This window comes from Rhea americana, unplaced genomic scaffold (genome assembly GCF_003343005.1).
Source record: "Rhea americana isolate MKP2758 unplaced genomic scaffold, rheAme1 scaffold_10, whole genome shotgun sequence".
In the NCBI taxonomy this organism is placed as follows: domain Eukaryota; kingdom Metazoa; phylum Chordata; class Aves; order Rheiformes; family Rheidae; genus Rhea; species Rhea americana.
Genome location: NW_028185039.1, coordinates 7,738,144 through 7,764,793, shown reverse-complemented (window position 1 = coordinate 7,764,793; position 26,650 = coordinate 7,738,144). Strand labels below are relative to the sequence as shown.

General features: G+C 36.2%; 1 protein-coding gene across 1 annotated transcript in view; it reads right to left on the bottom strand.

Moving 5' to 3' along the window:
• Positions 1 to 26,650, bottom strand: part of APOLTP (apolipoprotein lipid transfer particle homolog) — a 95,873-nt gene that overhangs the window by 50,001 nt on the left and 19,222 nt on the right. The window contains exons 10-28 of the mRNA XM_085300681.1: positions 25,566 to 25,731; positions 23,904 to 24,086; positions 22,072 to 22,224; positions 20,832 to 20,976; positions 18,003 to 18,161; positions 17,312 to 17,430; positions 15,989 to 16,270; positions 14,781 to 14,936; positions 14,103 to 14,287; positions 13,122 to 13,304; positions 11,241 to 11,332; positions 10,872 to 11,041; positions 9,908 to 10,067; positions 8,711 to 8,790; positions 7,253 to 7,433; positions 5,935 to 6,087; positions 3,678 to 3,805; positions 2,559 to 2,717; positions 1,306 to 1,486 (exon numbers count right to left, since the gene is read on the bottom strand). Of these exons, the coding sequence (XP_085156807.1) occupies positions 1,306 to 1,486; positions 2,559 to 2,717; positions 3,678 to 3,805; positions 5,935 to 6,087; positions 7,253 to 7,433; positions 8,711 to 8,790; positions 9,908 to 10,067; positions 10,872 to 11,041; positions 11,241 to 11,332; positions 13,122 to 13,304; positions 14,103 to 14,287; positions 14,781 to 14,936; positions 15,989 to 16,270; positions 17,312 to 17,430; positions 18,003 to 18,161; positions 20,832 to 20,976; positions 22,072 to 22,224; positions 23,904 to 24,086; positions 25,566 to 25,731 (3,035 nt within the window). The remainder of the gene's footprint in view (positions 1 to 1,305; positions 1,487 to 2,558; positions 2,718 to 3,677; positions 3,806 to 5,934; positions 6,088 to 7,252; positions 7,434 to 8,710; positions 8,791 to 9,907; positions 10,068 to 10,871; positions 11,042 to 11,240; positions 11,333 to 13,121; positions 13,305 to 14,102; positions 14,288 to 14,780; positions 14,937 to 15,988; positions 16,271 to 17,311; positions 17,431 to 18,002; positions 18,162 to 20,831; positions 20,977 to 22,071; positions 22,225 to 23,903; positions 24,087 to 25,565; positions 25,732 to 26,650) is intronic.

Genomic DNA, 26,650 nt, shown 5'->3' with positions numbered 1-26,650 from the left:
CTCAGAATGCTTGTCTGACAAGCTGTTAAAACTCCACCAGTGGACATCGATTTAGCAAATTATGTCGATCACACATTGCTATATGATCCAGTAATTCACTCATGAATATTTTACGACAGAGACTCAAAAAGTTATCTCCAGATTTTTAAAACTTCAGAATTAATTCAACCCTAGTTCATTTCACCTGAACAAGCAGAAAAATATAAGAGTGAATTCAGTCCACTGTATCAAGCTACTTATTTTTTATTAATAAGGATCCAAGTTTGCACACAGTAGCTTTGAAAAATTCTGATTTATGCAGCATGTAATCCGCTGAAGTATAAAATGGAAGCAGTACTCAATCCATCTTAAACATTAAATTCCAGAAATCTGATTTTTGGCACACTTAAAGTAACTAAATCCCTACTTGAGAAAGAATTCTAAAAATATAAAACCTAATAATAAAGGCCTACTTCCTGCTGTACTTTTTGAAGCAAAGCTCTATGATAAATGCAAATTTTAAATATATCCATATATATCAACAGGTGTTTAATTTATAGCTTAAGATATGCCATATGCCATTAGTATTCCATTTCCTAGTGTTCTTAAAACAAACCTGATCACTCTTTCTACAGTAAAGAATGTTTTAAAACATGGCTCACTTCATGGTGAGTTGTCTCAGTCAAAAGCTAGTAGGACAATGCTGGACTGTATTAGGAGCATGACCATCAGACAGAGAGTTATTCCCCTCTGTACAGCACTAGTAAGGCTACACCTGCAGCACTGAATCTAGTTTTGGACCGTCCAGATCAGGCTGGATGGTGAGAAACTGAAGAGGTTCCAGTCAAGGAACTCTATGATGACCAAGGGCCTACAGACAGGACATATGATAAGAGGGGAGGGAGCTGGGCTTGTTTAGTCTAGCAAAGGCGTGAGGGTGGATCTAATTGCCTACAGCTACTTGGAGGCAAACAACACAGATAAGGAACACGAACTCTTCAACAGTGACAGACAAACTGCCACCACTTGCACTTTCAGAAGCTAAGGAGCACTGGAATGGGTTAGCCAGACAGGCTGTGAAAGGCTGCCATCCTTGGCAATTTTCAAGACTTAGCTAGACAAAACAGATGTGTAGCAGATGTGACAGACTGTTAACAACAGTCCTGCTTTGAGCAGGAAGTTGGTCTAGAGATTTCCAGGGTCTCTGCCAACCAGTATTTCTATGATTCTATGACTTCCATATACAACTACTTCATAAAATCCCAACAGCTTCTTTGCATGACTACTTTGCAAATCAACGGCTTGAAATGATTTGTGGTACTTCACCTTCCCACTTCTTAAGGTCATTTCTGGATGCATCTTTCCACTGCAGTCCAGCCACAAAAGGCATGTGGTTATTACACTGCACCTTAAAGTTGGTGCTGCTCTGTGAATAACCCTGAGAATTGTGTGAGTGCTGCAGCTGGGTTCTGTAATTCACCTGCTTTTCCAGGACTTGAACAGCAAACTAGAAGACAAGTGAAACAAATTTAAATAAAAAATTGGCCATCTAAGGTAACACACACATATAGAAGTACGAAGGTCACTACTAGTGCCTCTGCTTTATGCACTTGACATTTGCCTTACTGCTTTTCCTGCATGCTGACCAATTACAGATTAGCGTTTCTTTAATACGCATTTGTTAGATCCTCTGGAGATTTAAAAGGGAAAATTTCCACTGATTTTTGGACTATTTACTTGGTTAAAAAAATAATTACAATAATTCTAGGTCTCTCTGTGATGGGATCACAGATAAATTCTATACTTACAGGTGCTCCTTATGGAAATATCATGATGACAACTCACCTCAGAAAGTAAATATCTATTTTAAGACAGTAACAGATGAGATCTGTAACTTCTAAGAAATAACATAAAAGTTTACATGCATTTCTGTTAGACTCCTCTACAGTTAAAACAAAGGATCACACGATATGCTATTTTAAATCATTATTTTCTTTGAGAGTCCATATAACACGCTTCAAAAGAAGGCATAAACTCTCTCTCTCTGGTGCTTTTAATTATGCTCTATTATATTGTAAATCTTTTTTTCTGATCCAGGATAAAAATCATTTTACAACTGCAAAAAAATGGGAACAGGTCTTATCTAAAGTAGTATGGAATTGTGATACCTAAACTACCTTCCATCTAAACACTGTAATATTCTGAGTAATTACATCATGCACCTCCCTTCAGCATCATGTGAGCAAAGCAATCTTTGCAATGACTAGAAATAACCATGCATAAACCGAGCAAACAGTGCAGGGAACTCAGATCACATTACACCCAAACCTCTTCTAGTATTTGAAAATCCACCTACTCACTTTCTGCTGTTCTTTTTAAACGTCATTTATATTTATGTGTTTGTGTAAGACCGTTCTTAACTCTTAAGCTCATCACATCTATATATCTGCCTTATATTATTAATACACGGCATAAGTAGAAAAAAGAAGTCTTAATAAGATAATTCATCTCAAATTTTTCCTAGTTTTTTCTGTTACATCTTTGAAATGAAGGTCCTACTCTTTAGCAACCATGATTACCTCCATGAAATAGTTGACTAGAAACGAACTGGAACTATTCTTAAACGCTTGGCTGATCAGAATTTTTTTCTTGTTGTTTATTTCATCCCAGTGTTTCCCATAGTTCACTTCCAGCTGGGAGGAAAGGCAAGATGCACTCGCTTCATGTTTCAGGTGAACCTAAAGAACAAAAATCCATCTTCCTTCTCTGTGCCATATCTTCTCTTTCATTCACTGCTATTAACTGACTGTAGAAATATCCCTAAATAGCAAGCAGGACTAAAGCAGGAAGAGTTGCAAATTTTGCAGTAAAATAATCAGAAGATATAAATTCAGTGTACAAAGCCCAAAACATTTAATCATTGCACTGTTAGTCAAATTACTTTTCTCCAAAGCTAACACAACTGCATATAGGTACTCCTCACAGACTGTTCCCCAAGGATCCCTAAGCAGCTGCACAGTCTGGCAAGGTTTTGCTTAATAGGAAATCTTAACACTTTTTGGCTTCAGTCCAACTTGGACCAAAAGCAAATCTGAAAGGATACAGAATTTCCCTCTAACTCAGAAACTTATTTCTCATCCAGTTCTGTATTCTACAGCAAACATCCAATATTAAAGGTGATCTGTGTTTAGAACAAACTTTGTTAAATTAGTAAAAAGGAAGAAATTTTAAACAGGTCTGCTTTCCTCTGCATTTGAGAGGTACACAATTGAGATTTTTAAGACCATCTCCAAATCTGAACCCAGAAAACTAATACAAAACTAAGTAAAATGCCTTATTTTCTACAGATATGACTTCTAATGCTAAACACAGAAGAGAGAACTTTTTAGTTACAAGAAGTCCAGAACAATTAAATGCACTCCTAAACTCGTTAATACTATTACTTTATACAAAACATTCTCATAAACACTGCAGAAATTAGGTGAGTTGACACATTAAAAAATGTCATCGCTGAAGAGTCTGATGACTTACAGTGTAATGGAGGGCACAAATCATCAAATTGACTCGATCTCTTTGTTTACACAGCAGCACAGGAGATCAATACAAAAAAAGAAAATGAAAAGATCAATCCAAAAATGACATTTTGTTCTGTTGAAGCCCCTCAGAAAAGTACACAAGTGATTTGTCAATATCTCTACCTTGTGATTATAGGTTGGGGTCCGTGTACAGTGAAATTCATGCCCAATATCCAGTCTGTGTACTTCATGTGCACCAGTCTCTTCTTTAATCTTCTGCCTTGTACTACATTCATGATAAATTGCATCTCCTGTTTAAGTTAAAGCACAAAGTTATCTGTTTACATTATTCAAAAGTAAACTATCAAAATGTCAATAGTACAAATCTAGAGTTGTTTTCAAGATTTCTCTTTTTCAAAAACATTAAAGCTGGATTCATCTATTTCTACAGACATATACTTGTTCTTTTATCCTAAGAATCCAAAGATAAGCACACATTTACTGAAGCTGCATTTAAGAACAGTGAGTTTGTATTTGTTTGATAAGTGAGTTACACCTATGAAAATGAAAATGCTACCAGTCAGAAACAAATGATAATTTGGTATTTAATTCATGCAAAAGGATTGGCAGTACTTCACCAACACTGTTGTGACTCCTTCCCAGATTCAAGTACTGGTTCCAATAACTGTTTAACCACCAAAGGGGAAGGACAAGTATTGTGAGTTTGAGTGCATGAAAGACATTAAAAGGACCGAGCACTCAACTTACAGCCAAAATCTTCATGAAGGATGTTTTGCAGTCTAAAGGTACTGACTAAAGTTTGTTAAAACTGATACCAATGGTGGTACAACTGCAGCACCATGAAGTGCAGCTCAACAGCTGTCCTCAATGTCTACCCAAGATCTAGACACACTCCACAGACTCAAAGCTGCTGTCAAAACAGTTTCTGTTACTTGAACCTATTTGCCAGCTAGCTGTCTAACCTAATGGTAATCAGTAACTTTGCAATGCTGACTAGAGACATACTTTAGAGGGAAAACAATTCATAAAAATTAGGAAAAAATAGGCTAGGCATTAAAATTCTGATTTTTTTCCATAAGTTGCACTAGAAATGAAAATCTTAAGTTAGATCCACGTTATAATCTCTACTCTAAGAGTTCAGGTCTGTGTTTATTTCATTGTCAAATAAAATCTAAAATTGTTTCCAAGTTTAGGAAATTGAAAACAGCTGGTCCAACTTGAGAACAGAATGAAAATGATCCAAATATTTGGGCTGATAGTGTTTACAAAAATCTAAGGGTCTGCTTATGTTTACTCTGCCAAATTTCCAGATTGTTTCACTCGCTTTTTCCACAGAAAAAAAAATAAAATAGGAGAGGCTTTAAGTTTATTATTTAAATGGAATTTTACCTGGATAAAGTAAAAGTGTTATAAATTAATCATGGTCAACTTTTACAGCTTTTTAGGGTCTCACAACATTTGAAGATTTTCTGTTACCATTCAGCTCCTGACATCATGATAGTACATGAGAACCTCAGCTTTCATTAAAAACAAACTAAAATCAGTAACAAGATGCTGGCCCTCATAGTCACTGAGAAAAGCTTAAAATAATGAATCTGAAGTTTTAACCGCTGAATATAATTAATTACTTACTTTTTAATCCCGTAATTTTAAAAATGGAATTATTTTTGACAACTTTAGGCAGCATAGTTGCCAAACCTGGCATATATCAAGATCTGACCTAAGTTCTAGGAACACAACTGCAAAATAACTTTTCTTATATTCAAGCATAATTTATGACTGTTTTAAATAGAAATATACCTTAACATTTATGTCTAAGATATTCTAATCGGTGTGCCATTTTTAGCAAAATGATGGGTCATACCTATACTGGTTTAAGAAAATTCATATTGGTATATATGTTCACTGAATGTGCAATATACCTAACACAATCACTCAGTACTGCTCACAGTGACGAGCTACTACAAATATTCAGTACATTCATAGTGTTCACAGTACTGATGTTCGCCTGCTTTGTCTAATAAAACTAATGTAAAGTTTACAGGTTATAGCTGGTTCAATACAGCCAATGATTTTCTGGAAACATTCTCTCATGTTTTTAAGTGAATATATGCACTTGATCATCTTGCATAAACAGCTGGGAACATGAATTAATTAGGAGAAATTCATATTGAAATAGCAAACTTTAAATATGTTGGACATATTTGTGATAATACATTCAAAAATATATTTTTAATACATGGTTTCAAAGAACAAAATTTATCCAAGTGAAAGAAAAACTCAATCTAGGTATCAGACCACACGGCTTAAAAATGGTGTGAAATCTGTCCTGTTAAGAGAGGGTCCTGGACATACAGGCAAGTAACTTGCAGAAAAATCTGAGACAAAACGTTCTCACTTTTCCTCATTTTCACTGTACCTGGGAATCCATATTTTATCCTCAAAGCATGTGACCACAAGCTCTCATGTTGCTGGAGAAGACTGATGACATGAGCTCCAAGAATACCTGGAAGGTAAGTCTCCCCTTCAAGTGAGTACTGCCTCAGCTTATCAAGCTTCTTCTCCAGAAATACTATGAAAAGAGTAGAACAGAGCATGCAGTGACAGAACACAAAATTGTTTTACTAACATTGCTTGGCAAAAGAAGTACTCCAGTAAGCAAAAAGCAAATGTGACCAGTCTCATCCTATCTAACTGAGGAACCCCCTGTAGTTTTGGTAAGCTTCCTGTACAGAAAACGAGTAAGTCTTATTCTGCCTACTTACACAGCCTGTACAGACCATATTTCTAATGGATAGCTCAGATACTGCCTGTAGTACTGAAATTAATCTAGCCAGAAGTCGCTCCTTAAAGAGACCTAATTTTAATGGACTGATCCTTTTAATAACTATAGAGATGACAGATGCAGAGATTTACAACTTTTACATTCAGCCGATAAAGATGTGGCCTTTGCAAAGGAGAAACTGATGCAGCCCAGTTCTCAGGGGATATGTGTTTGAATCAAATCAACATCGTTTTTGGATGCAGTCACTAGCACTCCATGTAGAAGTTAAGGATGAAGAAGGAATTTCACAAAAAGATCTCCCAAGATACAAAACTGGCAATTGGCACTCCTGAAAATTTCGATTTGAAAACATTGTGGAGTCTTACAACCTAGTAATGTCTTTGCCACAGGAGATCACAGTAAGAAATATTAAGGAAAAAACAGAGAGCCTTAGTCTTACATCACCAATTTATTCTACTGTAGTAATTTACCTTTTAATAAAATGATGTACATAAATGGTAAAGCCCTCTTTCTGATACTTTGTCTCTTACATTTTCCTGTTACTGTATCTGTGAAGAAAAAACTAACTACAAGATTTTCAGAACAGGTCTTAGGAGAAGCTTAGCTACATATTTGTCTCTCTGTTCTGTACTAACAAAATTTAACAACAAAAAATATTAAAAATATTGTAATTTCTTCTGGTTAGATGACTCCTTACAAATTATTTCCTCCATCCTGTTCAAGAGTAATTAAAAACATACGTTTATTTTATAATGTATAGTATAACTTCCATTAGTAATAATATGTATTTCAGAATAACTTATCAAGAACAATCATTTAAAAAAGCGGTCTTATTGATTTGTAAGGGATTCTAGAAACACATGTCCAAAATGAGGCAACCTTAAAATAGCCTCCAATCTTCTGAGACCTTCAGAACTCACATTTATTAGGTAAATATTTATTGTCCTCTAACCTGAAAGAAATGCAGCATCCTTCAATAGATTATTCAGGGATACAGAAAAAGCTATCTTCTTGCCAAGTTGTTTAGTGATGTTTCCTGACAGAATAATAGGGCTGCTTTGTCTTACCAGCTTTACCTCCAGCTGGGTCATGTATCTCTGCTCTCCACTTAGTACCTGGAAATCTGTCATTCCCTAAAAACAAACAAAAAAAAACACAAAAAAACCACACTAAACCCCAAACAAATAAACAAAAGCAAACCCCAAACTACTGAGCAATGCAAGTTGATTACGTTTTGAGAAAACAATACTATAGACATGGGCACTTTGGGAATGAAACAAGAAAAACACTTTTTCTAATCACCTCCCCCAGAAAAACCCATAAAACTTTCTGTTAACAAATAAAGGGGAGAGAGGATGGCTTTATTTTTCCGATTATATAAAAACCACAGTGATGTGAGATGATGACTTCCTTCATCTCCTGCTGATTTCCACAGTGATTAACATCACAAAAAATATTACAACACTGGGCCAAAAAGTTACATTGTGTTATTGAAAACACTGGCTGTCTAGTAAGGAACTAGATTTAGGTTGGACTAGATGAGTCTGTATGACTCTAGATGAGTCAAATACAACACTCTGCAAAGCTAAGCAGTGTTTGGATTTGTCATCACACTGAATAGAAGAAACATCCAAAATACCTTAGCTGAAATACTACTCTAGAAAAAAAAATGTTGAATACTGTGCTCACAGTAGTAAAATGCAGTGTGTTTGAAAATGATTGACTTTGGATGTCCACAGAAGACATGCCAACCTGCTACTGGTTTCAGACAAGTAATGAACAAATTTTTAAGTCCTGGAATGGAAAAAAATCTCAGTAAAGTTTCAGTGATATATGTCAACATGAATTTTTGTTTGCTTTTTCATTTCAGAGATTAGATATTGGCATATTCTTGCTTATTCTCCAGTGCTTTAAGAAAATGGTTTCTGTAACAAACATTATCTTGGAGGTTCTTCTATCTATGGAGTTCACAGAAGTGCAGAAACTAAGCCTGTGCTTAGTCAGTTATTACATATGGACAGACTACAAGTCTGAAACTGAGTCACACTGAAAGTGTGTGACTATGAATATACGTAAGCCAAAGTCCGCAGCAGTTAATGTTACCTTCTCTATTAACTTAGCACTGGAACCAACTCAAAAGCTTCAAGTACATCTGAATATAATAAAATTCCTTAAGATTACATGCAGATGCCACATCTTAAATCTTTTAAGAGGTAGCAATTTAGATTCAAATACATATTGGCAGATCATCTCAAAATAACTAATAAAGAGAACTGATAACTTCTCTGATGGATTATTCACACAAACTTTTCAACGCGTGTACCTCACTGGCTTTCTTTTGGGATTGCCTGCATGTTCTTTTATTTGAGTATTCACTCTAGTATGAGAACTCTTGGAGTGAAAAACATACCTTAATGTAGTATATATCTTGGTCATCTACTATCAGCTCCAGGTATCCTATCCATGAATTTTTTGAAAACTCAATATTCCCTTAGAAAAAATAAAAATGTTTACTTCTTCTTAGACATACATAATTCAGTAATGAATTATAAATAAAAACGTATCCCCAAATGCTTGTCAACATTTTCGTGAACAATATATTTGCAGAGTAAAAACATAATAAACAAATGAAAAAAAAAGTGGAATAAAGTTTGCAAAGCAGTTAAAGTGTCATCAGCATACATATCTCACTCTTAAAGGATGAGCACAGTAATGCAGAAGAGGCAACCAAGCTATCTCCAACAAACCAGCTTCATTCTGGAATTGATTTACATAGATCTGTGCCACAGCTCACAAGGTGTGTTGTGCTGTGTTGAGATGTTTCATGAGCTCAGAACACTTTGCACCTCAGATCTTTGCACAATGTAGGTAAATCTTCCATGTAATCCATTTTGAAAATAACTGGGATCAAGAAAAACATTTCTGGAGGGAAAAATCCTCTGTTTGTGATTTGGCAAAATACATAAAACAAATAAGCAAACAAAATCAGTCCGACTTTGTTAGACAATACATTTTTATATTAATCTAGATACTTTGACCTTCATGTCAAAGAAGCTGAGATTTGTTGTCTACACTGTTATCATACACATATTACCAACTTATATTTCATCAATGTGTTTGTTGATTTTATTTTCTATATTTTACTGTGATTGAAATGTTATTTCCAATTACAATGCACAGTAATATCATAAACGTTACTCTAATTGATTTGGCAACAAGTAATTTCCTATTGTAACTAGGAGAATACAGCAAAATAAAAATTCAGTAAGAGCAAGGCCATTCCAGTATTATGTAAAAGATTACAGAACAATCCATCATGTTTCTTATCCTTAACTTCATATATACTGGTAACAACTTTCCGCTTTGTTCCAAGTTTACGAATAACATACTGAACCTCTGACCACGCAAAACAGTAAGTTTTAACCAGGATGCAAATACCATTGGGAGCAGGTGTCACCTAAAGCAGTAAATTGAATGGCTATCACACAGCACTGTAGTTTTAACACTAGATTATTGACTGAAATACATTGGCATTTCTCTGTTAACGCCAGTAACTTCTCCTGACTGACATTAACGCTTAATCTGGTTCTTAGTTGCAAAAACCTACCATCTATCTCTATTTTTTTCTCTGGTCGTATAAATTTGATTCTGAATTTCTTCTGTGGGACATTAAAATTTAGGTCAACACCAACATCCCTTTTCAAGTCTGACTTTGGAGTTCCAATGAAGAAGTAAAGGATAGCTTCATTTGGGACCCAAGAACCCTCCTGAAAAAAAAGAAAGGATAATGACATTTGTGACGGGCACAGAATTTGCAAAACAGAGTCTGTCAGATTGAATTACATCACATGATCACAATCATCTTCATTGTTATTTTTTTCACATCTCTGCTTTTAGAACTTTACAGCAACCAACTTCTATTTCTCCCATTCTCAAGCTGTATTTTCCATTCCCTGTCTAATGCTTGTGTTGTGAAATTCTGCTTGAACATGTGGAATGTTATAGCAGATTGAACTAGTCTTGAAATTATGCTGAATCCTGCCAAAATTTGGGCAAATTCAGATCACACTTCCAGTTATAAATGTCAACTCTACAGTTCAGGCCTAAGTCACAAGAATTTTCAGCAATTTTCTTTAAGGTTCAACACTTCACAGTTCTTTCTTTAAGGTTTTACACTCTCCCATAAAAGTCAATGTTTCTCATGAGCCAGGAGATTATAACATTACAATATTAATCTTTGAATTCAAATTGTAAGTTTAAACAAAGTTCTCAGCTATATGCCAAACAGAGACAAGTCAAAGTGAGGTGCATCAGTTTCATCTAAGTAAATGACTTGATATTCCCATATATATCTTGTATATGGATAATATTTACCCACTATCAGCATCAGTGATTTTTTTTTGTATATCTTTTCCCATTTCAATAAGAATGGAAATAGTAACAACAATGTAGACCTTGCAAATTAGCAAAGATGAATATACAGTACTGAGACACATTACTCTCTCATCAGTTTAAGTAAACTAAAAAAAATTACCAAAGCCAAAATAAAGCATGGCATATTGAAGAATTACCTGAGCAATATAATTATATGCAGCTTCCACAAGGTACTGCTGCAGGCCTCTGTCTTTCTTAGTTAATGTGACAGCCACTCTTAGAGGTCCAGTAAAGGGGAAAGGCAAACCACTGGCTGAGTCAGGATACAGCATTTCAGAACACAACTGCCAGCCAATAATCTTGGACACTAGTGGAACATAACAGTTAGACATCCAGAAAGCACAATGAAAACATACAAACCACACAATGAGCAATAAGGACTCTTCAAAAGCAATATGAAACCAGAAAAAAATTATTTTGTAAAACAATCTCTGTTGTGGTTTAGACCTACCCCCCTAATTCAGAAAGATCAAACTTTCTAAGATAAATATGATACTTAGTCTTACCTTCCTCCTTAGTGCAATATCTAGTTTCTGTGTGGTCTTGGAAGACATCAACATCTTCTGTCCATTCCATCATTCTAGAGTAGAGTTTAGAGCTACAACCAAGAATTTCAAATACTCACTTTAAAACAATTATGCTAAAGCCACAGCAAGTTTAAACAAAGATCTCAGTGATATGCCATCCATTTCCAAATGAGAAATACAAGAAAAGTGAGGTTCTACTAAAGGTCACTCTACAGTTCTATTAATCAATATTGATTTTTATCCACAATTTCCATGTTTAATCTGTCACTGTCATGATATGGTTCCACAATGCTTTACAGTTAGCTACAGATCTCTGTTCTAAGCAAGTCCAAGGACCATGTTATTGGCCCCTTATGGGAGCAAAAGGGCTAGAAAATAGTTTCTACTGACAGCCTCCTGCTCAAACAATGCAAAATACAGGTTTGTAATTATTTTGATAACCAAGCTTAGAACCTTTTCTATCATTTCCATGAAGATTAAGGCCTTTTGCATCAGAACACTGGCAGTTTTCCCACACACAAAAGGACAAAAGACTAGTAGAGGGGATTCAGGATCCACTACAAAAAGAGATTCAAACTTCTGTGATAGCCTGTCACCACCTCTGTCAAATTGTCCTTTCGTCTTTAAACTGTAGTAGTTGTACATTGTATGTGCTCAGGTTACAGTTATCAGATCCATGATCTAGTATTACGGATACAGAGAGCAAAATATGTTGACCCCATTTTTAGGGGGGAAAAAAAAAAGCCTGATGTCAATCCTAAAGATAAGTAACCACAGCTACAAATAACATCAACTGTAAAATGATTTAAGAATGCAAAAAACACACTGGGCCTATGATATGAATCAGTACACTGAAACATATAATTTAATGTAATTAACATCTTGTTAAAATGAATAAAGAAAAATGGCTTAGTTTGGCATTTATTCTTTAAAAGATGCGTGGTCTGTCATCCAGAGAATTACATGACGAGGTCTCCCCGAATCCCCAAAGGAATGGACAATTTAAACGTTAAGTTCAGTCTTTTAGCTCTTTTTTCCTGAACTGCGTATTCCACAATACTGCAGTGTACCAAATCGAGAGAAATACCAAGCAGCAACGATCCATATACTGCAAACACTTCATTAATCCATTGTCATGTCTAAGAGGCATGTGGTTTACAGTATATCATTGCACTGATTATCTCAGGGCTTTCTACTTGGACTTCTATCACATCCAGAAGCGCAAAGAAAAGAGAAAGCCAGCAGAAATAAAAGCTAAAAAGCCCAGTTTGCGTTAACACAAGCAATTTGTCTGCTTAACATCTGACAGTTGTTGAGGTTGTATTTTACACTAAAAGCTTTAACTAACATTGGAGAATCTAAGTAAAAATTCACTAGAAGGATATGAGCACACATCTTCAGTTCTGTAGTCTGAATTGCTTACTCTACTCTTTTGCCATTCTGTATCTGGTTTTGCTAAATACCACCTGTAGAAGCAGTACTAAGTTTTTATTCCATCACTTTAATATCCTGAACATTAAATTAAATATCCTTCAAACATTAAATTCCAGAAACAGCACTGACATTCAGTAGGGAAAAACAGGGGAATGTGAAAAATTCACTTATGCCTTTTATTGTCAGATTTTGATTTGACCATTTCACTTCACTGGAAGGCTACATTTTTGGTAAAAGAATGTAAAATGCACAGAATGATTTCCACTTCCTTTTCCTGAGAATGGCAGTTTTGGACTATGAATTAGTTTGAAAGAGTTTGTTTCCTGACAAAATATTTCTGCACTATTAACAAGTCTACCATTTAAGCTCTGATTCAAGGTTAGTATGGTTACTTATCTGCAGGAAGATGTCCCTGCTTCATCTTACCTGAAATTAATTATCTCCATATATTCTTCTGGAGTGTTCAAAAAAACTTTCAGCTCTTTCCCTTTCTTAACCTGGATTCCACCATCAAGACTAGTAGATGTCCTCACTCCTATTTCCCAGCTTAGGCCAGCTTTTCCCAGAGTCCCCACAGTTCCCATTTGGACAGAAATCTGGATAAATGCACTGTTGAAAGAAGCAGATAAACACACTTCTACGAAAAGCACTTTCTTTTTAAAGCACTTGATTTAAATGATAAGTTTCTTACCCTCTTGAATAAACACATAGCATTTGATGCTGCACAAACTATACTAACTTCAAAATCATGATGAATATTTTGTTTCAGGCACTCACTGAAAACATTCTACATATATAGATACACACTTTTTAACATTAACTATTGCAAAACTAAAGCATTATGAAAGATGTGCTGAGTAATGGATTTGAACCCAAACTTCAGCAGGGAATATTAGGAAAAGGAACCAAGTGACCTTATGTAAGTTCATCTCTAGTAAGATTGCGCTTAGCAAAGGTTAGTAAACAATTCAGTATGTGTAAAAAGCTACTATAGCCAGGTAAGGAAACACAGGGTTAAATCATCAGCTGGTTTGTGGATTCATAACTGCATGTCTGATCCTGAAAAAAATCCAAAAAGTGGCATCCCTGTAATAGGTAAAGCAATTCAAAAGATCATCTGCGTGCAAATATTGAGGAAGTTGACTTAGGGATAGGAGAGAGTGGTCAGCTTAGAAGTAGGACTAGAAAGCACAGCAATGTAGAGTTTAAAATCAAACAGACAGGATAGGAAACGGCTACTTTCTTTGCAGCACAGCAACCATTCAGCAATATAAGCCTGGTGACTTATGAGTTCCTCAGGAAGTTCCTAACTGATAACGGATGTCCACACAGAACTTGCATATCAGGAATTGTTGCTTAATGACAGTAATATGTGGAAGTGTCACACACATTGGAGTAGTTAATTACCTTGGCTTGATATATCCGTTCACAAAGAAATTTGACCGTTGTTTGAAATTCACATTCCCTTTGATTTTTATGTTGGTTGCTGCTGAGGCATTGACAGCCAGTTGAACAGGAAAGCCTGAAATTGCTGGAAACTGCAATTCTTCAGTGGCTAAACTCAGTCTTTTATTAAACTGAACCTCTTGCCCCTGTGGTAAAAATTACAAAAAAGAAAACAAACAAACAAACAAAACATACATATGGAATTATTTTGCATAATAAAGCCACCATGCAAGAACTTTTTCCAGACATTTTTGCAGGGCAAAATTATGCACTGTATTTCTCTTCCCTCAATGTATTTTTAACTGAGCTGGTTTTGGAATAAGGAAGAAAGCAGCTCAAAGCCTGTGTCTGACCAGGACATCAGCTCAGATACCAGTCCTTTCCTAGATAACAAACAGAATTATTTTGCACTTAAGCATGGACACTTTTGAATGAGGAAAAGCAAGAGATGAGAACCATCAGACAACAGACCAAGTCCTTGCCTCATAAACGTTAATGCTATTCCAAGTACATTTTACCAAATGCTGTTTATCTCCAATATATACTAGAGTCTTTCAAACTTTTTTTTAGAAAACGAATAAACAATATTCTGTATCTTCTACATGTCAGAAAGTAAATTCTCAAAAAGGTTCCTTTTACCTTCAGAAGTTTGACAGCCAGCTCAGATAGACTTAAAAAATAATGTTTCATCTGTTTTCTTGAATCTGCACAATCCAAAAACCTAAATTCATTTCCAAAGATCTTTACGCTTAGCTCACATTTCAGCTCCTTCTTCCTCACCATTTTCTCAGTGAACTGAAATGTGGTAAAGAAATAAATCAGGAAGAATTATGCTTACATTAAACTCCTTTCAGCCCCGTAAAAAACAATTCATCAGCTATGTTATTAGCAAGCAGTTATCAGGTTCCCCTTTATACATATTTCAAGCCCATTTAAGATCTGGATTAGTGCCCACCCAAGATCTGGATTAGTGCCCATCCTTTACAGCTAAATTTCAGCTCCATACCCCACAAGTTGGCTTTCATTTTACACAGGTAATCTGTATTCCTAAAATGACTCAGGAAAACGCTAACTGTTGCTGTACACCCACAAACAGATGAAGCCTTGAAAAATATAGGGGAATACAATTTGCACCGTTACACCATTATGAGCACCATGGTTGCTAAGCAAACTGTAAAGAGGCAAAACTTAAATTTTCGCTGCTTAAGAATCCATACAAGAGTATCACGAGACATGAGTTTGCACTCTAACAAGAAACAGATGAAAAAAGATGAATCCTAAGAAGAAATGTGGCCTAAGACAAAAAAAAAAAAATCATGGCTCTCAACTTTTGTAGGTAATATTTCAACAGTTAAAATCAATTCCCACAAATTCCCTGTCACATACATGGAACATAGCTCCTGGCAACATTAGTCTGTCCATCGGTCAATGCAAAAAGGGTTAACATTTGACAGCAAATCTGGGAAACCAGATCACGAACAACATGACTGAGAAACTAAACATCAAGCAGCTGTTTACAGTGCCACAGAAGTCAACAGACAAAAGGACATCACTGGCAAGAGTATGAGTGCTCAAAATAATGGGAGGAACCCCAAAATACTGGCAACACGTTCCCCTGGCTGAGAGGCACTGTTTTGAGACAAAGCTTTCTGAAAAAAAGGAATTTCAACTCTTTGTGGCTTTGTATTTTTTGCAGCTGTTAAGTTCTGTGTAAATGAGCAGAAAAAGTTATGTATGCTTTCTGCAACAAAGTCATGATAATATAGAGCAATAACCAATGCTAGACGGAGCCCTAAGGTTAATTGGGAAACATCACAAATTTTTCCAAGATCTACATAACCATTTACCTTCTTCACTAACCCATTCATCTTATTATACTTTCTACCAGGACAATTCTGGTTAGCTCTTCTCAACTTTGGCTTGCCAGCCTTGGACACAAGATGATCACCATGGCTGTACCGCTTTGAAGTGAGCTTCCACTGCTTGACCCTTCCTACTGTCTTCATTGGGTTTTCTGATTTGTGCTTGCTTTCATCAGTGTTTGCAAAAAAATAGTCACTGAAAGTAGCAGATTTTTGCCCAAAAATCTTCTGCATGAGAACTTCTGCATTCTCTAACCGTACACCAACCTAGAGGAAACAATACAGTGTTCAAATTTAAACTAAAAATACATCAAGTTTGGCAACCTGAAGGTTTCTGTAGGAACAAGGATTTACCATACAAGATTACAGCGGTCCGTAAAGTTTAGTATCCTACTCCACACAGCATCCAATACTGGATGTTTCAGTATTAACTCTTTTACTGTAGTCTGTTGATTATGTGAAGCTCAGCATAAAAGAAAAATCCTTTCTTAATCTCGTAACAATTCATTTACACCATAAGGGATAGCTTAGTTTAGCGTATTACAAACAGTATTTTGGTTGCATAGCAAGAATGCCCTTGTTTTAAGCTCCCGGAACAAGATTCTGTTTGCAAATTCACCCAAGATACTATTACTAGTATGTATGAATTAGGCGGTCAAATATACAGCACTGAAAAACTGTTTTTTCTGTTTACTACCCCTAAACTTAACTTGAGATCTGAAGTTTACATTAAATTTTTCTTCTGCATACGCACTTTTATCTGCAATAAAGATTCCACATTTCAAACGCTGTCTTCTTTTACAGTTGAGCTATTCAAGGTACAACTAGAGGCACAATTAAAGAAGACTAGGTTGAAAGCAGACCATTTTCTCAAACATGGGACAGTCAGTGGGACTGAAACTGTGAGTTCAGTCAGCTATGTATGACTCTCTCTCGTATTAAAGGAGTAGTGCACCAAGCCAGTTCTGTTTCCACTGAAAACAAGTGAAAGTATCTTGCTGACTTAAACAGGAGCTAGACCAGGGTTCTCAGAATGTAGCCACACTGAACTTTATTTTTTATTTGAACCAGCAACTGCAGTTGAATACAATTCACTTGGCTAGTCCTTTGTGCTGTCAGAGTGAAAGTGATTTTAATTCGAATTTGCCCACTGAAGAAAGGAGTCTTCTTGTAAATCTGAAGGCAACTTTGCAATGGTAGTGAAAAGCATACCTCTGTAAACAGACTGTAATGGGACATTTCCTTCTACTTCAATCCACCAAATCTCCTTTGAACAGTGGGATTAAAAAAAAAATTCCCAGAACTTGCCTCCAGTAGATTGATAGCCTGCCCCATAAGATGAACTGTCAAGTTTGTCACGACTGATCGTGGTAGAAAAGATGCAGGAGAAAAGACCACTGATGTTTCCATATTTGCACCTGCACCAGCTGCAACATAAATATCACATGTCAGTCCTTCGGAGTTCAGCTGTTCTCATACACTTTTCAAATCCCATCATTCTTTGTGAAATTACAACTCTGCCCATTAAGAAAATGGTGAATAAAACATTAAGCCAGAAAGGGATATTATTTAACTTTTTAATACAACAAAGACTTTAACATAATTCCTAGAAAGCGTATTATCTCATTAACACCAAAAAAGAGCACTTAAAACACATCAGAAGAAAAAAAGCACACCCCAATCCCCTGTTGCTGCAAAAGAAATTCACTATGGAAGGAATCAAAAGTTGGTGTTCATAAAAATTTAAAAAAATTAATTGTTTCTTATTTCCAACTCTCACAAAACACAAGTTGAAAGTTATCTGGCTTGCTGGAGTTACTTTTGATACTCTCCAATAAAGATCAGACTAGAAACAAGCCTACATTGCATAGTTATTTTCTATTAAGTCATAAAAATTAAAATTCTCCACTGCAAGATAAGATGTGAAGGACCAGAAAAGCCATGTGGGTTCTTAATAATGCATATTCTACAAAGCATCAAGTTCTAGAACTCCACATACCTGTGTGGAACGTGACATCTGAATATGAGGAGTATTTCCATGCCTCCCAGTCAACATCTTTGCTAAGGATGTCATCAGGAATAGAATCACGAAAGTGCTCCTTCAGAGGATCATTTGTCTCCATGAGCTCGGAGAGATGACTCCGAACAAAAGAGCTCACTTAAATTAGACAAAGAAAAGTATTTGAAAATCAGAGAAAAATTTAAAATAATTTTAAAAAATCTTTTTAGAAGAATTTTCTATGCTAAATTCAAAGGAGTGCTTCAAATAAAGATACAATAATAATACACAAATTAGAGGCAGGCTGTGCAGTGGAAACAATTTAGGAGTTTAGGTTTTACATTAAAGTAACAGAGAGGAATCTAGTACTTCAGCTCCAAGTAACCCATGACCAAGAAGTCCTTCTGTTATACCATTCCTTGCAAAGAAAAGACTTCAAAATATCAGAACTGCAATATCAAGCACTAAAAATTCTCAGAACGTGAAAGCTTCATCAATCTAGTTATTCTTCAGTTTGGCTCAATCAAAGGAAAAGCTAGCCATAGCACAAATCCATTGCACAGACCCCTACTTCTAAAAAAAGAATGTGATTCCAAGAAGTGGTAGTAAGCTACTGCCTTCTGAGGCACTGCCTATTCTCACAGGAGGGGCATTTCACACTGAGCCCCACAGTGCTGATCCCTGCTTGTCCAAACGAGATCTGCAGATCTCACCACTCCTCACTTCTGGCCTGCACACCTTGTTTTCCTTCACAATGCGAGAAGGATAAGAACAGGAATGATAAACCCTATAGTCTCATCCCACAGGAAAGCTGACATACTGCAGGAAGCTGACCTGGATGAAGTAAGTGGCACTCTCAAGTGCCAAGCATATAATGTGGAAAAGCTACTGACTTTGGCACATGACACACAGCAAAGTAATTATGGGCACTGCTAAAGCTGTGTTCTACTGCACTAGGTGCAGTCTAGGGCTATAGACAGCATAAGCAAAGTCAAATCCTATTACATAGGTTGTCCAGCTACCATACCTGGACTGGGATCTGAAGGTGATTCTAACAAAACTTGCATCTCATGGAGTTCTGTGATTCCAAAGGATATACAGCTAGAATGCAAGGGATTGTAAGGGCTAGGCTCTAATAATTTCTAAAGAATGTGAGTGAGCTCAGTAATTCTTCAGATTCTTAGAACTTGATCAGAACTGGAGATATTTCATAGAGCCTTAGATACGTCTTTTACTGTAAGACTCTCACATTTGCCAAATTTCAAGTCCCTTCTTCAAAGAATAGAATTCTTCAAAAATTTGTTTTAAACCTTCATTTTGGCAGCATTTCTCATTGTGTTATTGAAAATCTCTGATCTAGTATACTGAAATATTTTTTTAAAAGTCTAGGATAGACAGCAAGCACATGAAAATCTTATAATTGACAGTTAAAGACTATAAGGAACCACAAACAAAGCCTTTTATCAGCAAGTATTCAGCAACTTTAAACATAGACAGTTCTACTAATCAGATCCTCTACATAAATTTTGGCATATGATTACCAGCTCTCTTGAGGCTTACTAATGGACATGGAATTACAGAGAGAAAAGAGCAAACTGGCAATAAAGACTCAAAACTCTATACATACAGCAAATAAACCATTCTAATACACAGTGCAGAATCTTTCTGCACTATGTAGCACATGTGGATTTCCAAACTTGTCTTCAAACAAAAACCACATACTGTTACACTGTTGTGTTCCAAAATTAATATTCCTGCAAGACAATGTGTCRAGTCATGACTTGGCTGCACATGTGCTGCACCGTGAGGGGTCAACACATTCCATATGTTTAGAATCTACTTCTCAGAAACTTATTCCCCCTTGAAGATAACAAATGCTACGCTCCAGTGCTAATTCAATGCACATACCATTAATACTGATATAAATTTCTCTTTCACAAAAAAAATTTTTTTTTTCATATTACTTTTTATGAACAAGGTAAATAAAAATTAGTATGTGCTGTATGCCTTGAAGAGTACCTGTTACTCAGAAGTCTATTATCATAGAATCATAGAATCAGCAAGGTTGGAAGGGACCTCCGGAGATCATCTAGTCCAACCTCCCTGCTCAGAAGGGTCACCGAGAGCATGATAGACAGGGTTGCATCCAGGAGGGCCTTGAAGATCTCCAGAGAAGGAGACTCCACCACCTCTCTGGGCAGCCTGTTCCAGTGCTCCATCACTCTCACAGGGAAAAAATTCCCCCTCACGTTCAGACAGAACTTCCTGTGCTTCAATTTCTTCCCATTGCCTCTTGTCCTATCACGTGGGACAGCTGAAAAGAGTTTGTCCCAATCCCCTTGACACCCTCCCTTCCGGTACTTGTAGACATTGATCAGATTCCCCCTCAGCCTTCTCTTCCCCAGGCTGAAGAGGTCCAGCTCTTGCAGCCGTTCCTCACAGGGCAGATGCTCCAGCCTCTGATCATCTTTGTAGCCTATGCTGGACTCTCTCCAGTAGCTCCATGTCTCCCCTGTACTGGGGAGCCCAGAACTGGACGCAGTACGCAAGATGAGGCCTCACCAGGGCTGAGTAGAGGGGCAGGATCACCTCCCTCAACCTGCTGGCAACACTCTTCCTAATGCACCCCAGGAGACCATAGGCCTTCTTGGCTACAAGGGCACATTGCTGGCTCATGGTCAACTTGTCATCCACCAGCACTCCCAGGTCYTTCTCTGCAGAGCTGCTCTTAGGTGATACATAAACTCAAGACAAAGGAATGAAAATACCAAAATTCAGGGATAGTGCATTAAATTGAAAGCTTTAATATTTCAGTAGTTACTTGCTAACCTTGACTGGATGTTTCCTTTTGCAAAGTCTTTTGTACTTGTTTAAATAACTCTTCACTTGGACATTGCATTGCTATATAGTAAGAAGCAATCCTTATTTCCACTTCATCACTGGTTGCTTGATATAGCTGAACTAATACAGCATTCTAAGAGAAAAAGAAAGATAAAAAGTTATAAAAAAGAAGAAGAGAAGGATTATGGTATTTACTCCCCTAAAATACCTCATGTATGCATTTCAGAGTATAACTGGGTTTTCACATCTGAAAAAGATAGTCATTGTTATAATTACACTGCCAAAGTCACTTCATGCAACTTGTTTAGAAAGAACGGCTATGTTTATTCCTGGTCTCAAACAGAAGGTAGGACTGTAGCAAATTCCTTCTGTTCAATACTTCACCAGTATCAACAAGTATGGATTTTTTGGTGACCTGCCCAGAATTAAGGCATCAGGGACTGACAAACGTTGTATTCATAACATTTCTATTAGCATTTAATACTTCCTACTACAGTCAGTGCATTAGTTTAGTATCTCACATACTAAAGGATGATGATAATGTGTATGACAACACATATACCTCAGATTTTCAACAGGTCTAAAAAGCAACATGGAACTTCATAACCACAGAACAACCAGCTTATGCTATGCTGGAATTAAATTGAAGAAAGCAAGTCATAGAAAATGCTTTTCTAAGTGCGAGTGCATGCAAGTGCTGTGGAAACTCCTTGCTTTTCTGAAGCAGAACTGCCACCTTTGCCCAGAGTAACACTCCTGACTTTGCCATTGTTTTTAATATTAAGTTATTTAAGTAACTTGTTTGTGTTTTCTTCTTCCAAACTGTTAACAAAATATCCCAACCATGACAGTGTACTGCCAATCAGAGCAAGCTTCTCATATTAAATACTTAGCATTTCAGAGAGGGATACAGGAGAACAGACTACTGGAAAGATCAAGTACTGTGGGTTTTCAGCCACAACCCACACAGTCATAAGCCACACAACTCAAGGAACTTTTTTTTAAAAAAAATGATAAGCTTTATCTAAGGGACTAGGTGTCTTAGCCCAGCTACTACAAAGTGTGTTAGGGTGCTACCAACCTTTCCAATAGCAAAAGAGCTCCGCTGGAAGTCACACTTAACACTTGATTCTTATTTGTTTGCATGTTTCATAACTATTCCAGAAAGTTCAAACTCTGGGACAGAACCAGGAAGCCATCAGTCACCTCCTGGCAAGAAATTTCTTACCCTGACAGAACAGGGAATGCGCCTGAATGCCTGTATAGCAGCTAGACGAATTTCGACAGGATTACTTTTCAGGGAAGCACAAAAACTCAAAACTGGAGTTAGTGAAGCTGCTGCCAGTCCCGCATTTCCAATAGCTTTTAACACTAGTTGCATCTGTAAACACAAAGCAAGGTGGAATCATAAATTAACCACATCTTGTCAGCTGTACATAAAGTCTTATTGTGTTCAGGCATTTTGTCAAAATTCTTTCAAAATTCTCTGCTTATTGGGAGATTCCACTGCAGCTATACACAGCTACACAGTGCCTTTAGTGTACAGACAATGAATGAACATGGATTGTATGAACATGGATTGCTGTTTAAATGTCAAATAACATTTGCGAGTGAAATCGGGCTTAGTCTTAATGGATTACAAAATCATTAAAACACCTGCATTTCAGTGGAAAAGTAGAAGTCAAATTTGATGTACAGTAGTTTTTCAAATGCTTTAACATTTTGTCCCTTTTGATCACAGAGAGTTTGACCTTTTTAGTGATCCAACGTGGAGTTCTAGACACAATGACTGATTCAAAATAATAATTCATCAACAGATGTCATAATGTTACCACAGTTTTCTTCTTTTCCACAGTTAAAGACGAAGCTTTGATTTCAACACTTCTCTTGAAAATTGTACTCTACATCCATCTTTAGGAACTTAAAAAGACTGTTTTAATTTTCAAAATATTTCTTTCTAAGAACTCAGTAGAGACCAGTGAGGCATTTCTGAGACATGAGGCCATTCACCAGTGCTGAGGTGCCTCCTTCTGATGGAGAACACAGACTTTGAATGATAACTCTGTTTCCATCTTTTTCTAATGAGAGTCATGTATCCCCAAAACATGCAAAAACCTTGGTCTACCAGAATGGGCTAGAAAACTTCATACAGCACACAGAAACTACAATTCTACAGTGAATAGGGGAAGGCAAAAAAAGTTCAGGAATGAAATTTTTATATTAAAAGTTCGTTTGAGATTCCCAATACATAAAATCTATGTTTTAAGTTATTCTTCAATAAATAGTGGAAGAATTAAGAGTGAACACACTGCTCAGACTCTATGAAGAAAAGTACAAATCTCATATGTCTGTCTGTACACTGGAATACATGAAATAAACCTAGCTCCTGGGATCTAACTATGCTATCTGGTACACGAACAGGAGGTATTCTATATTCTAAGCACGGAAAGGATTAAGTAGATCATTAAACAAAAAATACGAAGATCTTTTTCCAGTAGTGAGCAGCAGTTAAAAATTAAAAATCCCAGAACTGTGGTAGGAATTACTCCTAATCCAAGAAATGGATCATCCAGAGCAACTAAGATAGCACGATTTTCCTCTCTCACTAGGCCTTCCAATACCGTGGCTTATTTACAGCCAGAAACAGCAGAACTCAGCAGAACACATTAGATGGTGATACCATACCTACCTCTAATTGTACATGATTATCATCAACCAAAGAAATAGGGAGTATCAGCAAACTGTCATTCCATAGGGGAGAGAGAAGTCTGTTCTTTTAAACTCCAAGTTCATGAAGTTTGCTTCATCAAAGAAAAGATGCAGGACTTCCTCAATTAACACCATATAACAAAAACATCCACATTAATAGGTCAGAAATACTTGCTGAATTGTAAAATTTTATGCCCATCCTATCAAATAGTATTCATTAAAATACTTTTATTCATAGTTTTCTGCATATTTACTGAACATTTTCATCAAAGAAGTTCAAAGAAGATCATAAAGTAAGAATAGAAGCTAGCACAGAAGAGTAAAGCATTATGCCACATGCTTCTCTAATACCTGCTTGAGTCCTTCTGAATCTTGCACAGTGCAGTTTCCTCCCAGAAATTCACTAAGAGTTCTCATCACACTCTGCACAGCAGGCACACCATCACAGGATTGGTGAGCTGAACAAAACCTATGTACAAGAGCAGTTACTCCTAGGAAGGAGCTCTGGCTTGCTTCCGGTGACTGCAGCAAAGGCTGTAAACAAAAAAAAAAACCAGGCTGTTCTCAAAAAGGTCATCCTCACAATTACTGTAACACACTTAATAGAAAATAAATATATCAGAAGACTTGCATACTAAAATTCAATCTCAAAAAAGCATATTTTCAAACAGCACTTGAAGGAGGCCAGTCCTGAGGAGAAATGGCTGAAAATTCTTCCACCTTCATATGTATATATGAGGACTAAAAGGGTGTCAGCATCATACAGATCTCAGTTCCTTCTACAGAAAATCATGCCTTGCATGATTAAGAAGGAGTGTAAAAATTAATCTAAACTATTTTCCAGAATGCTCAGAAGGAAAAGTGTGACATGTAAGCAGTCTAGAGAAGTTTAGAAAAGGATGCAAAAGTTAGCATACACATTCTTCCTAAACATGTAAAGAGTTCTTCATGAAGATTCCCACAAAGAAATATATATTTATACATAATATTCTTGTACTACTTTTAAAGAATCAGTAGATAACTAAAATTATTTGTGATTATTAACTATCTAGACCAACAGTAGAGTATTCGAAATTGTCTACAACATCTACCAACATGCTTATATTCGTAAGCAGAACATGCTCTTGAAACTGACAACCTACTTACAGCATTCATAAATGATAGATTTGGCTTTTACAAACTATTACTTATGGACTTTCAATAATGAATATATCTTTTTCAAGGTCCAGTCTTGTAACTGTACTCAACAGTAATGATCAAGCACTATGCTTGAGTGCATAGAACTTGTAACATTCAAACCTGTTGTACAGATACCCTGGACTTATCCTTGGAATTAGCCAGAAATTCTGTTTCTATTTGGATGAAAACATTAATATTTAAGGTATCATTTCTGTTTCATATCAGATGCAAATTTGGGAATAATTTCACACATCTTTAAATTTTAATGAGAGGGGCACGGAGGAAATAGGAAAGCATAAATTTATTGTAGAACTAGATGTGTCATTTAATACATATTTTTATGTTTTATATTTTACATTAGTTCACATTTCATCTGTAGCAGTACAAGCAAGATGCATTGTTAATAGACATATCTTGCCCCACAGTCAGACACATTGTCTCTCCTCAAACAGTTTGGGAGATGATGACAATAAATAAGCTCCACCTGGCAAAACCTTCTTTTACTCATGGCAATCAAATTCACACACACCTGCCCTTGAACTTCAAAACTAACTCCAGAACAGTCTCTGGAGCCCAGGGGGTAGTTCAGATTTTTTTTTTTTTTTTTTTTTTTTTCTCTATGTTGCAAATATAAGTCAAGTTCCAGTGAACAAATAATACTGCATCCTCTTTTGGAACTGAAGTTAAATTAGCCATTTTTTTCACCTCCACATTGTTCAAGCTACCTATACACCTGGGGCTTTGTATAAATCTGCAAAAAAGATTTGTATTATAAAATACAAAAATTATGACCGTGCCAGATTTACTGATAAATTAAAGAACTGGTCTGCTCACAGCAAGAGACTCAATCATGCCAGAAGTGGGCTTGGGAATGAATGAAAATGACCAAAGGAAAGATTCCACTCTGTCTTCCTCAACTTCTCCAGAGGCTATAATTTCTTTCATTAGGAGAACACACGCCTCTGTAGCACACGATGGAAGAGCATCTATTAGAGGCTGCCTGTAACACAAGAACAAAAGTACACTAAATCTAACATGAGCAGTATTCCCAAGAATTAAACAGAAAACATACTGAGGTTGGGCTTCTTTCAAACTAAATAAAAGCCCATCACAACAGTAAATACCAGATTCCATAGAAATTAGCATTATCCTTTGGTTCAGCAGCCTTATGCAAAAACACACAATGGGATGAAGCATTTTGATATTTCAAGAAATCTGGGGAACAAGACTTTCAAAAAAATATTCAACTCCTTTCTCTGAAAATGAAGCCAAAAGATGTCCCAAGTCAAGCTTCTAAAGATCAAGATACCTTAAATTACTAATTTTGTTTTTTTTTTTATTTCGTCAACAACAAATGAAAGTATTAAAACCCAATTAACTTATTTTCACTTCCTGTGCTGTTTTAGATTTTACCTAAGTGGGAAGGATACACTAGCATGACAAACAATACACATTTCAATCCTTAAGAGTCCCTCTGTAAACCTTCTGCACCTTCCTTCTATACTGGTAGATGAATATATTTATGTTAACTAGGAAGCAGTTAAGCTAAACAGGATAAAAAAACTTGTAGCAGAATAAGAGACTTTACTCTGTCTTGAGTTAAATTAGTCTGAAATTAAAATGGAAAGAGGCAGACTATTTTAGATTTTCTCTAATACTTAAGAAAATTAACATGAATATTGGCCAACAGGTGAGAATAAACTTTACTCAAAACAAAATTTGCTGGTTTTGTGCTAGGTAAAATTTAAAACATTGTTACAAACACAAAGCTTGGCATTAAATAAATTTCAAATGAGCTGATGACATTCTATATTGAAATCAAATAAAAAGTTTGTCTGTTTGTTTACAATTTCCAAGATTGTGATTTTGGGGAGAGAAAAAAAACCTACTGTACTTAATAACACTGAATTGGCATTTCT